General features: G+C 53.8%; 1 protein-coding gene across 1 annotated transcript; it reads right to left on the bottom strand.

Moving 5' to 3' along the window:
- Nucleotides 1-290: 290 nt before the first annotated feature.
- Nucleotides 291-15721, bottom strand: AMN (amnion associated transmembrane protein). The gene is made up of 12 exons (XM_015865702.2): nt 15606-15721; nt 13940-14058; nt 13789-13833; nt 6661-6748; nt 5223-5458; nt 4606-4743; nt 4422-4524; nt 3723-3805; nt 3154-3340; nt 2190-2364; nt 621-723; nt 291-530 (listed from the first exon to the last, which is right to left on the bottom strand). Exons 1-12 carry the CDS (start codon nt 15649-15651, stop codon nt 420-422), a joined length of 1434 nt encoding a protein of 477 aa, XP_015721188.1. The 5' UTR covers nt 15652-15721; the 3' UTR covers nt 291-419.
- Nucleotides 15722-16396: the final 675 nt, after the last annotated feature.

Raw genomic sequence — 16396 nt, 5'->3', positions numbered from 1 at the left:
CCCTGCTGAAAACCCAGCAGAGTGAAAAAATCTGCATAAATTTGCATATATTTCCATACCTTCGGGCTCACCCGTTAGACTTGATGCATAAAGGCCTGGTGCCTCACTCTGTGGCCCCCAAAACATCGCCATGGCCACCCCATGCCACCACTGCCCCAATGCCAGCACAGTGCCCTCCATCCCTCAGCCATGGGCACAAGGCCAGGCCCAGACCCACACCCAGATGCTGCCCTACAGAGAGCAGCACCACCAGAGCTCACACTATGGGAACACAGGGGGCACCAGGAGGGTGAGTGCTGCGTAAGGAGGTTTGTGATTTCCTACACCATTGTTTTATTCAGGTGGGCTCTGCTTGCCCATGGCCTGGGCCCCACCAGGAGCCACATAATGATGTCTCTGGGAAGGCTGTGGCTGTGCCATCAGGTCTCAGTCTCGCTGGGGTCGTACAGGGGGTTGAGGTAGAACACCTGGTGGCCATCGGGAGCCATCTCCTGCAGCGCCTTCTCCACGCTGCCAGTGCCCGGCAGCTCCTGCAGCAGCAAGGAAAGAGAAGTAATGGGAGGGGAAGGGAAGAAAAGCCCCCACTGAGCATCCCCAGTGCCCCCAGCGGGGCCACTCACCACATCGAACATGGGGTTGTCAAAGCCTTTCCCACTTTCTGGCTCGGGGCTGCTCAGGTTCTCTGCTCTGTTCCAAAGCCGGGGGAGACGTGGTGCCCACAGCCTGGGGACAGACATGGCATCAGCCCTTCAAACCCCAGCCCTGCCACTGCCCTCCTTGCAGTCCCACACCGAGATGTCTCCACTTGAGCAGGTCTGTAGGAAGCGCGGGGATAAAGGGTTCAGGCTGTCTTTGCAATGGAGACAAAAGGTTCATGCCGTCTTTGCAATGGGGTGTTGCACGTTGAGAAGGCAGTGAGCGCATCCTGCAGGGAGCGCCGGTCAGCTCGTAGATGATGCCCTGCTGAGCTCTGCCTCGGAGCCATCGCGCTCCCTCCCTGAGCTGAAATGAATTGCCACCTGCTCCCGCTGCAATCTCAACAAGCGCTAATTACTTTTTATCATTACCTTTATCAAGTTATCATTTTATCGTCTTAATCACCGTCATGGTTTTATGAGTTTCTGCATTACTCTCACCCTAAGGCTCCCCATCCCAAGCAGTATCCGATGGGGGCTGAGCGGTGGGTCCCCACTCACAGCATCTCACCCAGCACCCAGGAGCTCCCTCCCCCAAACTTGGCCAGCAAATATCGACAGGTTGGAGCTGCCTGGGACACACAGCAGGGCAGGGCGGCTGGGGACACGGGCTCAATCCATCCCTGGGAGCTGCACAACCTCCTTTCCCACTGCTGACAGAGCGGGTTTCAGAGGCCTGTCCCACATCCAAGGAAGTGTCAGTGCAGTATAAATCATCAGGTGACAATTACGAGGCTGGGAGGGTTTTTTTTAGCAATTAAATGGAGGCACTGGTTTATTGCTGGGAAGTGTTACACCAGCACGTGCCAAGCGGCAGGGGAAGCATCCCTGCCCACACACAGCAGTGGCCCTGTGCCCCACCAGCACGGCTCTCCCGTAGCCACAGCGATGCCCTCGGTGCTACAAAGTGCTCAGGGTCAGCTCCTCCTGCCCACACTCAGGGAGTTGGGATGAACTCACTGGGGAAGAGCTGCTTCCTGAGCTGCCGTCCCCTTTCATGTCTACAGAGCTGCTTTGCATGGCTTTGATGCTCTGCTATTTAGAAGCTGGCAGCTGCAGCTCTCTGATCCCATCAGGCTGCCAGATAAAGGCTGCAAGGAATGGGAGATCTCTATGGGCAGCCATGGCAGGCTGTGCCCAGCAGCGCGGTGCCAAGTGATGTCCTAAGGATGCCAACCCATCCTCCCGCTCCAGACTTCCAGCCTCCCCTCCTTGGACCCTTGGTGGCAGCCAGCAGAGCGTGGCACAGTCATGATCTGCCTCTGGGTTACCAGTGTAGAATAGTAGAATCATTAATGTCAGAACAGACCTCCAGTGTCACCAAGTCCAACAATCAACCCGTCACCACAATGGCAACTAAACCACTCCCTCAGTGCCACATCTCCATGAACACCTCCAGGGATGGTGATTCCCCCACCTCCCTGGGCAGCCTGTGGCAATACACTGTCATGCTCTCTGAGCAGCCATATGCTGTTGCAGAAGCCCTGCCCATACCTCAGCTTTCCCTTCCTGTGGAGGTAGAGCAGCCCTCCAAGCACCAGCAGAGCGAAGAGCAGCCCCAGGACCGTCCCGGATGCGATCTGCCTGGAGGCGTGGATTGCTGCCTGCCCACTGAGAGCGCTGCCAGTGGCCACCTCCACACTGCCACCTGGAATGCCCAGAGCTTCACCTACGGGAGGCAGGAAGGAATGAGGTGAGAGACAGAGCATATAGGGCTACATGAGCTCCACCCTGTGATGCACAGGTGGGCAAATGTGAGCGCAGGTTGTCCAGAGTGTGGAGCTCCCATTCTTGAAGAGAACTCATTTGAGCTTGGCACTGAGCAACAAGAGGGCTGGGCTGTCACAGGGGTCCCTGCCAACCCTGATACCCCTGATCCTGCAGTGCTGCTCCACTCACACCACTACCATTAAAACTGTGAAATCCTGGGCTAAGCAAAGCTCACTAATGAAGTCATTAGAAAAGCAGAGCGTATGTGTGTTAGGAAGGCACGGAGCTGTGCCAGCCCAGACGGAAGGGACACGGACCTGAGGCAGCACACCAAAGCTCTTAGCAGTGTGTGCTGCTTGCAGGCAATCAGGAGCTCCAGCTGTGCCACTATTACAGCCCACAACTCCCAGCACCGCACTGTTGGCACAGCAGTGATGGGGCTGTGGGAGGGGGTGAGGGGGTCTGGGTGCCCCCAGATCTATGACACCAAGGATGGCAGAGTTTATAGAGACAGAGAATCATTAAGGTTGGAAAAGACCTCGAAACTCACCAGTCCAACCCCAACCCACCCCACTGTGCCCATTGACCATGTCCCTCAGTGCCACATCTCCATGGTTCTTGAACACCTCCAGGGACAACGACTCCACCACATCCCTGGGCAGCCTGTGCCAATGCACTGCCACTCTTTCTGCAATGTTCTTCCTAATATCCAACCTGAACTTCCCTCAATGCAACTGAAGGCCCTTACCATGCTGTGCGATGTCACCCATGATGTCTCTGGCCAGCTGCTCTGCAGCAGTGCCCGTCTGCGTCCCGGCCTCGCCATCAACCAGCACAATCTGGATGACGGGTGTGGAGCCCCGCGGGAAGAGTCCCAGGAAGGTGTGAGCCCTGTGCACCTTGGAGATGGCCATCTGAACACCTGCATACTTGGGCTTTGCAGAACACAACAGACACACACAGCCCGTGAGAGCAGTAGGCAGAAATGAGCCCTCTCTGCAGACAAGCTGTGATGGACGTTCCTCAAGGGCCACCTATAAATCTTCATGGCAGCCCCACCGCAGAGCTGCCATCTCTGCTGCTGCTTTCCTCCTCCAGCCAGCTCGGAGCTGAGAACCCCCCATGCTTTCTAGGCTGCTATTTCCAGCAAGCCCCCCTTGGGCTCAGTACCAAACCTGAGCAGAGTGGGTGCTGTGGGAAGCAAGGGAGGCTGCAGCAGCCCCCAGAGCAACTCAGCACATCCAGGAAGCCAAACCTGGCAGGTGAAGGCTCCAGATGATGGGGAGCTGGGGAGCACCCTGCATCCCTGGGACGTACCAGGCTGAGCCATGCTTGCACCACTCTGTCCCGGTATTGCTGCAGGTCAAATTCGGGCTTAAAATCTAGTGTGACAACGGCTCCTGCAGTTCAAAAGCAGACAGACAGACAATCAGAGGCCAGGAAGGGCAGAGCACTGTGGTGGTAACATGGCTCCGGTTGCCCCAAAAGGCACCTGGGAACCCCCAGCATCTCTATATTGCTGGGTCACACTGAGCAGCCCCAGGCAATGGGGCCTGGAGAAGCTTCACCTCTCTTGCTTCCTTTCCCATCAGTGAGTTTGGGCTTTTGTTTGCCATGATATTCCAGCAGGAAGCCCCCTCCCCCAGATTCCCACAGGAAGCTCCTCATTGAGCTACATCTCAGGGCTGCAGCTGGGCAGTGCTGCCGTGGCCTTGGCTGTGAGGCACAGAGGAAGGGACACGTGTTCCCTGTGTCACTGCACCGCATTCGGTGATTCAAACATTTTCCTTGGGAAAAAAACATGGGCAAACACTTGCTGAAACATGAAATTCTCCTAATGGCTTTTATAGGCTTTGGAGAGCACAGCAGAGGAACACGAGGTGCATTTTATAATGAATTTGCTATGATATACCAGGTAACTCAGTATGGCCGTGTATGACAAAATGCCCCTAAACAACCTGCCAGGTGGATGAATGGATAAGCGCCCATGACACAAACTCAGTGGGCCCCACTCACCGCAGACCCCGCAACAGTGGCCAAGGGGCTGCAGAGGGCTGTGGCACTCCAGCACTGGGCAGCCCTCTGCCCTGAGCAGGGATGCACAGATGCGGTCTCCATCCTAAAGAAGATCAAGGCAGGGTCAGTCCCTCCCTTCCCCAGTTTCTTTAGGTGGGAAGAAATTGCCCCCAAAGAGCCTCACCTGGGAGTTCCCGCAGGCACAACCGGAGCTGTGGGGACAGTGGGTGCCCGTCACCTGCAGGGTGGCATTGCCATGGAACTGCCACGTGGCAGAGGGGCTCCCCAGGTACCCAGCCCACGCCTCAGGGCTGCTCAGCTCCTGCAGGGAGAAGAGCGAGAAGCCGCCATGCAACTGCAGCCAGAGAACTCAGGCTATCAGGTCTTATTGGCTCCCTGACGCCTGGCCCCAAAATGGCAGATCCCAGGCAGTGCAGCAGAGCAAATATCAGATTAGTGATGAGATGCCTTCCGCATCTCCTGCTTCTGGAGGCAGTGCCTGCTTGCCACTGCAGAGGCTGTGATCTTCAGCTCTTCCGACTGAGAAGGATGGGGATTGTCATCTGCCTGGGCTGCAGCACAGCAGGCTGCCAGCGGTTCTATAATTATCCCTCTGATCAATTATACACTGATATAGAAGCAAAGCCAGGAGACAACTGTGAGCCCATGGGGCATGCTCAGGCTGGGGCAGGAGGGCAGCCCCTTGGTGGCACAGAGGATGTCAGTAGAGAAATAACCCCAAATCCATGAGGTCCTGTGGCAAGGAGGTGCCAAAATGGTTTCCCACCAGCTCCCCATTACCTGGCCCATGAGTGAGATGCTCTGAACAGGGATCACTTGCCGTGACGAGTCAAGGTTTACTCGGAAGGAAGTTTCAGGCTGGAAGATGACATGGTCGTACTGGCATGGGACACGTTCCTCGTCCAGGAGGAAGATGCGACCGGCCGGTTCCAGGTCTGCTCTGGAGGACACATCCTGCCACAGCTCTGGGTTGAACCATGAGTGCTGCTCTGCATCGGCAAAGCTCAGCACTGCACCTGAGAGGAGAGAATGAGAGGTGGAGCAGGAGCTGGCTCCAGCCTGCAGCCAATGCTTGAGTAAAGCTGGTGCAAAACTCCAGCTGCAGATCCCAGGAGATCTTTATTCCTCTTCTTCAAAGCTTAATCTTATGGTTAGGGAGGAAAACAGCCGCAAAGCCTAATATAGAGTGCAATCAGGTAAAAACAGGTGCAGAAATTCTCATTGCAAATGTGCAGACCAGCAGAAACATTCTCAGCCCTGTACCTATTAGCAGATAAGCCCAAAACCAAAGCAGCATTTTACCATTGGCCATCTCCCTGCTGGTCACACTGTGCACTGCTTCTGCTCACCCTTCCCCAGCAGCTCACACAGCACATGAGATTATTTGCGGCCATTCTAAAATTGTGCTTGCAGGAATCCATTTGGGAAAGCTGCCCAGAAATGCCTGTTGTCCCATCACGTGGCCAGGTCAAAGCCTTGTGTGCTTGCAGCCCAGAAAGCTGATGGTATCCTGGGCTGCATTGAGAGGGTGGTGGCAGCAGGTAAGAGGAAGGATTGTCCCCATCTACTCTGCCCTCATGAAGCTCCATCTGGTATTCTGCATCCAGTCCTGGTGCCTTCAGCACAAGATGGACATGGAGCTGCTGGAGCCGGCTTTCCACCCCATGCCATTCCATGGTTCTGTTACATCTTCCCGGCTAACAACAGCTTTCAGGTAAATGAGCAGCACTGACAAAAAGCAGCTGCTCTCTGGCTCATCAGGAACCTCAGTGTGAGACTGACAGGAGGCTGAGGGATGTGCCAGCACCCAAACACCGGTGTGCAGACACCTGTGGGGCCAAAGGGCAGCTCCAAAACGCCGTGGTTCAGCACTCAGGGGCCCAGCTGTGTAATCCATAAGTGGTTTTCTTTAGCAGTACTACAGCAAAGCAAATGAGGGCTTTGATGTGGCTGCATGCTTAATAGGCAGGGTGAAATACAAACAATATTTACCTCTCTGCTACAACTTCAAAGCCTCCCTTGCTATAATCACTTTTTTAATAGACAGGTGATCCAGCAGGAGAGGAAAGATGCGATGTGAGGGAAGCCATCAAAGAGAAGGCAGGGATTGAAGAGGGGTGAGTCACCCCACACCCAGGTGGGACAGCAGAGGCCTTTGTAGCAGTGCTGATGCCAGATGTGTGAGGTGAATGGCTGCTGTCAGCCCTGCACAACGTACCTGAGCCACATCCCGGGTCCCAGCTGCCATCGAAAGCTGCAAATCCAGCACCAGATGCCAGCAGAAATTCTCCATTCAGGGGAAGGTACTAAAGGGAGAAAGGGATGCAGAGTGTTACAGTGTGGCCCCGCTGCCAGCCACCCAGGCTTGTCATCAAATAACGGTGCTAATTATTAGATTGCCAATTGCACTCACCATCTCCAAGGCACTTTACAGTCATTAGGAGTCACCCTCCCTGTGCCCCGTGTAATGGAAAGGTATTGTCTCCATGTTCTACAGATGGGGATGCTGCAGGGTTGCACTTTATTTTATAGCAACACAGAAAACCATGAAGCATTCAGGGAAACAAGAGCAGGAAAAAGCAACTTAAGCTCTTTCCACAGTTCCCTCCTCCTCTCGCTTACACGTGCTCCTAACAACTCTGAAATGGCTTTGGACATTTGGATGCCATGCAAAACTCGATTCCTTTATGCCTAGAGGTGTCTCTGCTGTTGTGGAGTGATGGTTTCCAGTGGGTTCTGGCTGGGCAGTGGGCTGACCAAGGGATGGGGGCTGACAATGGCTCTCTGTGGGCATCACCTGCCATTGCTCAAACATCACGGCCAGTTTGGTGGCACCACGCTCACCTGTGTGAAGTGTGAGGGAGGTCTGCAGGACAAACGTTGCCCACATTGCAGGTACAACACTGCCCCAGGGCCGGGGTGGGGAGGATTTGTAGCCACCAGCTGGCACAGCTGCTCCAGGCCGGGCTGCAGCAAGTGACTGAGTCAGGGACTCGTTCATAGCAAACAGCTTATTCAGCCCAGCTCATTTTCCATTTAGAGACTGCCAAAGGAAAAGATTGGGTTTTCCCCCAATATTTTCATGCATCAAGGCATGAGTGATGCTCAAGGCTCTGCTGTCCTCTCACTAATTCAAGCAGTATATCATTACAGAACCATTAAGGCTAGAAAAGACTTCTAAGACCAACTCTAACCCATCCCTACCACACTGACCACATCCCTCAGTGCCACATCCCAACTGTACTTTAGCACCTCCAGGGATGGTGACTCCACCACGTCCCTGCCTGCAGCTGGCAGCCCTCCAGACTGAGCTGTGCCCACACACCATGGCCTGTGCTCACATAGAAACGTGTTAGATGAGATTCTGAGGTTACATTGACTTAATTGGTCTTTAAATATGCATGTAGGTTAGAAAAAGCGAGACTTATGACTGAGTGCTGCAGGTGGCTGCGATAGCTCTGCTCCTGAGGCGGTTTTGCCTGAGGGTGCTCAGTCCTACACATGACCACCTCGATGAGGGTATCAGATTCAGTGTCATATGGTGCTCAGCTCTGGACTAAACAAAACAAAACAAGACAAAAAAACAAAAAACAAAAAACAGGGGGGTGGGAGGCAGAGAGATAAATTATTAAGGTCTGGCTGTCTTCTACCCCAAGGTACATCACGTCCCCACCAGCCACAAAGAGATGTTTGCCCATGGACGCTGCCTCTTGAGCCCACAGCACGAACAGTCCTATTCTACCCCAGCAGAGTAGTAGCTTTGGCTACAGCTATGGGTTGGAGCATCCCAAACACCCCACGGGGACCATGCAGGATGCAATGAGCTTTCCTGTCCAGGAAGCTATTCCTATAGAGCTTCACAGTTCAACAAGGAGGAGGAAAAAACCTCAAAGGCCATACTTAGACAAGTACGCACATGTATTTGTGAGCTGAATCACTCTCGCTGCTCCCAGAAGCAATGCAGGAACCTTCCGTGCATGCATTATGCCCACAGCAAAGAAAGACAGCCTGCTAAGAGTCTACTCTGGTTCTTAGCTTGGATGTGGAGAGAGTAGGGAGGATGTGGGACCTCTCTGGAGAAGCTGCAGTGACCCTTCCACTGCAGAGGCCATAGCCCTGGGCTGCAGGGACTCTCCCAGCCCAATGTCCCATGAGGACAGAACTGTGGTGTCCCAGTCCCCATTCACTCAAACACTGCACTGTGAGATGGGCTGTGGAGTCACCTCATCTATAGAAAAACAAAATGCAAGAGAGAACTCCACACTTCTGCTTCACAGCTGGAGATTCTGAGGCTGGCCCCTCTCTCACCACCGTTGGCCTTATGGGGAGGCAGTGGGAACCCACTCGGTGGTTTGCAATGAGCTGGGAAAGATCCCCTAAGGTTCATGCGCTGCTGTCCAAAGCATCTTGGTTTGTAAAAGGTTTGCACATCTTCTTTCCTTAAAAGAGCAAAGGGTTAAGCACCTGGGATCACTGCAGAGCACTAACGGAGACTCTGGTTGGGCAGCAGCTTTCTGCATTTGGGAGTCTTGTATAGGAATTACATATAGGCTGGGCCCCTTTCCAAGTACATTTTGAACTGAGCAGTGACATGTACTAAAGGAGCAGAGCCAAAAGCTGGCAGTTTCATCTGCTTTCCTTGGCTACTGCCAACCTCTACTCCACTGCCATTAATACAGCAGGCTCGGAGCCTCGCTAATCATTTCCCATCCCTGACACTGGTAGATGACTTATCTCCCTGCTCTTCATTACCAAATGTAACGACAACTGAAACACAGTCATAATTTTTCTCATCCAAGTCAGCAAAAAGAAAAGGACAGGAAAGGCCCCTCCCTGCTCTCAGCCAAGACGTGCAATCCCAGCATCGTGCTGCTGTCCTGCTGCCTCAACCCATAAGCGAAAATGAAACCGCTGTAAAGCAAAATGAAACTGCTGAAATGGAAAAGAGAAGGAGAGGAAGATGAGGAAAAAGCCACCTCTGCTTTTCTTCTCTGCAGAACCACCTGTATTTCTTCTCATCCAACAGCAAAGACCTGAGCACATGGCTTTTAACCACTCTCCGGCGCACCCCGGCTCTGCTCCAGTGATGAACTATGTCACCTCACACAGGATGTGTGCAATCAACCACCAAAAGCATCAGCACGAGAGGAAGCGGATTTCTGCCTCACCTCTTCAATTCCTGCTTCGCTGGGGCAGCTGCAGCCTGCAGGTTGCAGGTGGACAAGCAGGAGGCAGGCAGGGCAGCTTTAATTCCTTAGGGGCTCTATTTGCCCACTCTCCTGACTGGATGAAGCTCACATGTGCACCCTCAGCTCCCTTCCCAGCCCAACGCTGCTGGGCTCAGCCTTACACTGCTGTTCTCCCTGCTACTGCCTGGGCCTGGAGCATCGCGGCATCACCGCATGGTTAGAAACAGGTATCTCACCCCTCTATGTTCACCCCCAGCAGCAGGCAGGGCACGGCAGAGCAGCGTGCCAGCGGGACGTCATCACTGTAGCATCACCCCCCGCAAGTTAATGAGGGCTTGGCTGCTCTCCTTGCCCGCGTCCCCGCCTGCCCCCTGCAAGGCAGGGCCGTGCGGCAGCAGCGCGGCTGCGCTCTCCTTAATGCAGGATCAGGTTCCCCTGCTGTGTCTGCTCATCACTCGGTGAAGCAGCCCCTGTGCCCACTGCCCGCACACACGTGGCTGGGCAGGGGGATGAGGGGAAATCAGGAGCATCTGCGCTGCATTGCCTGAAAAATGAGTGCGAAAGACCCAGAGCCCACAGCAGCTGGGTACGTGAACCATTGGCACCTGTGGGAGTGCGTGTCAGGACTGAGCTGCTGCTGCAGGCTGCAAACAGAGGCTTAGAGCTATTGACACATCCACTCCGGATTAGTTCCGCTCATTTTTCTCGGCTCGTCTCCTTGGCCAAGGGCAGTGAGTGCAGGGGAGCAGCTGGAGGAGCAACACGGAGCCAGAGCTGCCCCTGCACCCACCTGGCCGCCAGCCCCCGGCACAAGGCACAGCGCTGTGCTCACCGCAGGCTCTGCAGGCTCCTCCCGCTGCAAGCAGTAAATGCTCTCAGCGAGATATAGGCATGGCCGGCTGCAAAAGGCTGCTCAGAGCACCTCGTCCTCAGGCAGACCTTCAGCGTGTTGCTTACAACACAGCGGCAGCGAACAGCCCGCAGGGTTCGGGCTTGTAACGCTGTGCTGCCATGCGCTGCCGTGACATTTTTTACCTTCAATTCAGGAAAAGGGAAAACATTTCCTTCTCTGGGGCTCCTGAACCTGCATTCCTGCCATTTCGGAAGCAGGGGGAGGAGAGCGAGGTGCCTGGGATGAGCACAAAGCGTTGCGATTCATTAGAGCCAGCGCCCCCGGAGAGCAATTGGCATTTCGAGATCAATCTCTGCCAGGATCCAAGCGGGAGCATCCTGCAGCAAAGCCGAGTACATTCTGCTCTCACAATTAGGCAGCTAAAAATATAAAGCTGGGAGCTGAGGTCCTGGTCTGACCCCGGTGCCCCATACACTCCCATCTCTGTCTGGGCAGCAGGGACACCTGGGAGGCACCTGGGAGGCACTGGGATGGGTGCTGAAAACTGAAAGCACAGAGATGCCCAGCACATGGGTGTTCTTCCCTGAGCTGGGGAGAAGCAGCAAGCAGAAGGCGATGCTCACACTGTGCCCTGACCCCCAGGCTGTGTGCACTAAACTGCTCTGCCCACGTGGCTGGCTAAACCCAACACCTGTGCCCCCAGAATAGAAAGCGGCATCATCCCTGCTCCCAAGGGCAGCCCCTGGCCAGCACTGAGCCAGGACTCTATGAGACACACACCAAGTGGTGCAGCCGGGAGGGACTGCAGAACACAGTGCATGGCACAGAGCGGCCCTGCAGACACCAGCAGTGCACGGGGTGCTGGGCTCCTTGCTGGGTCATGGGCTTTCAATGACATGCTGGTCTGTTAAGCACCACTGCACTGAGCACCTCTGTTTTTTGTGGGTTTTTTTCTTGGTGGATTTACCTTCAGGCTTCTCTGGAAGCTGCTAAATATTTATCTGCAATTTTAGGCAGCTAAAGACCATGGAAAATCCAGCCTAATAGTGATGGTTATGCTTCAAAGTCACTTACATATAAGCTGGATTTGGATTTTAGCGTGTAGCTGAATTAGGGACAAGTGTCGAATGGGACAAAAAAGAGCCTTCCCCTATAGCTGAGGGCAGTGGGATTTGTGCCCCCACAGCCCCTGATCCTGACAGCAGCTCCCAGGGGATGCGGGGCAGCACCAGGGCTGGAGGCTGCAGTTCTTGTGGGGCTCAGCTCCACTAAGCAGCTGTACCAGGGGGAACAGTGGGCATGGGGTGTGCGGCAAAGCAGGACAGGAGCCCTCCCACCACTTCTCTGCCCGCCATGCAGCAGGTCCCTGCACCCCCTGCACAGTCAGCACCATCCTCGTGGAAGTCAATGAGAGCCAAGCCCCCTCCCCAGCCATGAATTTCCTGCTGTGATACCACAGCAAGCATTGAGCTCCATTTTTTGGGGCTTTTTTTTGGCCGAAGGCTGTATAGCATCTCCATGGCGACTCCAAAGCTTAATGTATTCCTGCTGATTTAAGTGATTAATTCTCCAGCGTGGCAAGGCCAGCATCCGAACAGGTGCAGCCCTGCCTTGTTACAAAAAGCCTCCAAACCAATTTGCTTCCTAATGACCCCACTGCTGAATTTCATGCCACCTCCACAAGCAGCACAGCAGCTCAGGTGCTTGATTTCAGTTTTGTAAAATCCTTTATCTTGGCAGCCTCCTTATCACCTGGTGACCACAGAATACGGCAGCACATGGGGGAAGGAGAGGTGGTGGAGGTGAAATTAAAATGCTCATTACAACGCCTGGAAAATTGATGGGACAGTGCCTTGCCGATGGTGATGCACCTAAGAGGAGAGAGCTGCGAGTTGGGCAGTCTTAGAATCAGAAAATCATAAAGGTTGGAACAGACCTCTAAGATCACCCAGTCCAACCCCAACCCATCCCACAGTGCCCACTAACCACATCCTTCAGTGCCACATCTCCATGGTTCTGGAACACCTCCAGGGACAGGGACTCCACCACTTGTAGTTCAGATGCTCAGCATAGAAGTGCTGCTGAATGAGCTGCACAGCACGACAGCCTGACCAGTGATAGGGAGGAGTTTGGTGCCACTCAACTGCCCTGAACTGACCCATCAGTGCAGGGAAACCTGCCCCCGAGCACCCAGCCAAGGCCGCCAGCTCTGCTCCCACAGGTGCCCCTGTTGGTGGCTGCTCCGCCTCCTCTCCCAGCACACGTCCAGCCTTTGGGCTTTCTAATTTCAGCTCTTTAGCTTGTTTTTGAAAGGCTAATGATGTAATGAATAACGCTGCTTTGCAATTATGCACTTTGCAGTCCTCTGATGAAAGTACTTTAGAAATATTATACATTCATCTGTAAGTAAAATAAAATCTACTGGAGTGATATTTTGCTCTTTTCTTCTCTGGGTAAATTCCACATCATTTATTACATTACATTTGCACGCGTTTCCCAAGTACATTCTTTCCTTCCCAAATTCATATTTTAAATGCCATATAAATAAAGTAACTCCTCCAAATATTTGTAGTGGGATTAAATGTGGTGCAGGGCGTTATTAAAGCATCAAAACCATTAATGGGGAAGACAGCCCGAACAAATTACACCATGTTGATTTCAAGGGCTTGTTTGCATTTAATGGCCGATAAAAGAGCAAAACCTGATTTTCTGCTGAGTCTAAAACTGAGAAACTCTGCTGGGGTCCCATCCCTCTGGCTGGGACATCACCATTCTGCTGCGTGTTGGCATGGCCCAGCCAAGGCCTCCAACCCCGCATGCTTCACAGCACAGCCCTGTGCCCATCTCCGCGCCTGCGGGCTGATAATTCACAAGAAATATCAGACAGACAATGACATCTGAAAGGAATTTTCTTGAGCAACGTTCTGGGATTTCCCACAATGGTTTGTTTTCATTTCAAAATGCTTTTCTGCCAGATTCACTTAGCCTCAGCCCAGGGCCAGTGCCTGCTCCACACAAGCTGCTGCAGAGGACTGTGTGGCAGGGCTCTTCCCTTCCATCCCAGAGGAGGAGCTGAACACCCTGAAGGTGTTTAAGGGAAGGTAGGGGTAGTACTTAGGGACAGTTTACTTGGCAATACTGTTGTGTATTGGGCTGCCAGGTTAGATGAACTTACAGGTCTTTTCCAACCTTAATGATTCTCTGATTCCTTTGTGGTCTGAGCACGGCACGTGAGGACTGTGGACTCACAGGGCTGCACATCACCCCCCTCCCCACATCCACCCACCAGCTGTGCATTGCTCACCATGTCCGTCAGTGCGTGGGTAGACCTGACAAACACTGAGACCACCTGGAACGAAAGCAAACACAAAAAGCCTAAGTGTGCTTTGCATGGGCAGGTGAAGGGCTTTCTGTGAGCCTGGTGTCATTAGGAGAAAACAAAAGTACTCCAATACCTTGTCCTTCTCAAAGTGAATCTCGTCGCTGGCACACGGGACTCGCTCTTTATCCCAATTGGACGCTGTTTCAAAATTGGTGTTGGGAATCCACTTCTTGTAGGCGGCCATGGTGGCAGCTGGGAGGAGCAGGGAAGCAAACTTGAGCCAGTACTGCATGAGCAACATCCCAACACGGACCAGCCCCTCAGAGGACATCGCAGATGCTGGTGTGTCCGGTGATGGGGTTTGTATCACACTTGTGATATTCAGACCTTTGTGCTGCACCAGCTTGACACCTCAAACCTGGGGCATCAGGACTGTGACTGCTTTCATCTCCCTACTCCTCCCATGGCTCGGCAGTGGCAACATCTGTGCTTACTGCAGCAACAGGTAGGTGACCTGCCAGGCATTGAGGGATGTGAAGGAAGGCCCTCACCACTGTGTTGGTCACCTCAAGGATCACGGAGTCTCTTCTTTTCAGGAAGGAAGGAAAGAAGGAGAGAGGAGCTACAGCAATACACACAAAGCTGATGGAAAAGTGTGCAGGAATGTCACCTGGGTGCTGGATGGCAGGTGGGGGAGGGGGCTCCAGGCAAGCAGGAGAGAGGACTGGATAGGTGGCTGATGGAGAAGGGGCACTGCAGAGTGCCTGAGCTCTGCGAGTCCCAGAGATGGAAGGAGATCTGCTGGTTGTGCTAAGCAGCTCTGCAGAGGCTTTATCAGTGTGTAATGATCGCTTCAGAGTGTAATTGCAGGTTTGCAGTGGCTGAGTCTGCCAGGGGCTCTGCTGAGACCATTCACTGTGCAGAGCCACTGTTGAACGAAGAGGAAACAATATGGTTTTAACCTGAATGAAAAGCAGAACACAGGAGCAGATGCTGAAGCCCAGCCATGAGCAGCTGGGGCACCAGGGGAGCAGGAGGACAGCAGAGATGGCTTCCAGCTGCCTCAGGAAGGGGGTCCTGAGAACAGCAAGAGCAAGTTGTCATTAACAGAAGGAAATCAAGGATGGACCTGAGGTCCTTGATGGCTTGGAATTGAACAGAGCTTCAGAACAGAAAAGACCCTAAAAAGTCAATGTGGGCTGCACCCTCCATGCTGTGGACTTGCATCCTTCTGACCCCACTATAGCTCTGGCAGAAAGGCCCCACTGCACGCCTCATGCTCCCACAACTGCAAGATGTGCTGTGGAGCGAGCCCTGCTCCACGTGCTGCCCATCTTGGAGCTGGGCTGCCTGCGCTGCAGAGATTAACCCGCTCCTGCAATACCCTCTTTTCCCCATGCAGCTTCTCTGACACATTCCTGCACCCTCCGCAGCCCAGGAAATATCAGCGTGCTATTTAATCAGCCTGGTCTCCAGGGAAGCGCAGTCCTTGAACATCAAAGCAACATGCATATTTAACAGAACAGAGATCCTGCAGTGCAGAGCTGCAGGCTTCAACAGGACTAAGAAAACCTGAGCTGCAGAGGTGCAGCAGTGCCATTCGTACACTGCAGCCTGGGCTCCTGAGCCCATCTCCATCCTTTGCTTTGCCCAGTTTGAAATGCATTTTGCTATTTCAACGCAAACGCACTGCAAGAGCCTGCAGCTCCGATACAGACAATGATTGCTAAAGCACACTGGAAATGGTCATCTCTCGGTCACCCCTCCCTTCACGCAGTGCAGCCCTGGGCAGTACTCACCGAGGAGCTGCAGGACACCGAGGAGGAAGGCCAGACTGCTCCCCATGTCGCTGCAGCACTCGCCTGCAGAGTCCCTGCCCAACTGGACCTTGGACCATCACAGACACGTGATGGGCTCAGCACATTGTGCAGGTGGTGCAGGAAGGCAGTGTGGGAAGCAGCCCCCTCCCCAGCACCCACCTCAGCCCTCCTCAGTCCCAGCAGCCACAGTGCTCTCAGCTCCTCTCCCAAGCTTCCCATGTCCTTGGCATCCTGTGGGAGCCCGAAAAGCCTCTGGGGAGTGAGATGTGGAGGGGAGAACAGCAGCAGTGGATGCTAACGGGGGTGAAAGCAAACCAAACAGCCACGTGCATTCAGCCATAACCCCCCCCCCCCATAATTACTAATAATGGCCTCCAGGTATTATTCAGTGAGCTCTCATGGAAGAGAGCAGCTTCAAGCAACAGTGTGTAACTGCACTTTGGCCAACAGCTGATCTGCTCATTACCAGTCATGTGCCACACAGCCCCACATAGCTTCCCTTGAAGCTGACAGTGGTGAGAGGACAAAGGTTCCCACCTTCCCCTCCCCACTGCCCCCTCTGACCCCAGGCATGCAGATGAGTGCTTTGCCCTCCATCTCCGTCTCCAGAAAAGCCTTTACAGATGGGGAGAGATTCGATGAAGCCACTCACTGCTTCTTGGATATAGAATCATTTGGACATGGAATCATTTGAGTTGGAAGGGAAGGGACACTTAAAGGCCATCTAGTCCAACCCCCTGCAGTGAGAAGAGTCACCTACAGCTCAGCCA

The sequence above is a fragment of the Coturnix japonica genome, chromosome 5 (assembly GCF_001577835.2).
Source record: "Coturnix japonica isolate 7356 chromosome 5, Coturnix japonica 2.1, whole genome shotgun sequence".
Classification (NCBI taxonomy): domain Eukaryota; kingdom Metazoa; phylum Chordata; class Aves; order Galliformes; family Phasianidae; genus Coturnix; species Coturnix japonica.
The sequence above is the reverse complement of the archived record's forward strand: the minus strand, read 5'-3'. Positions and strand labels throughout refer to the sequence as shown.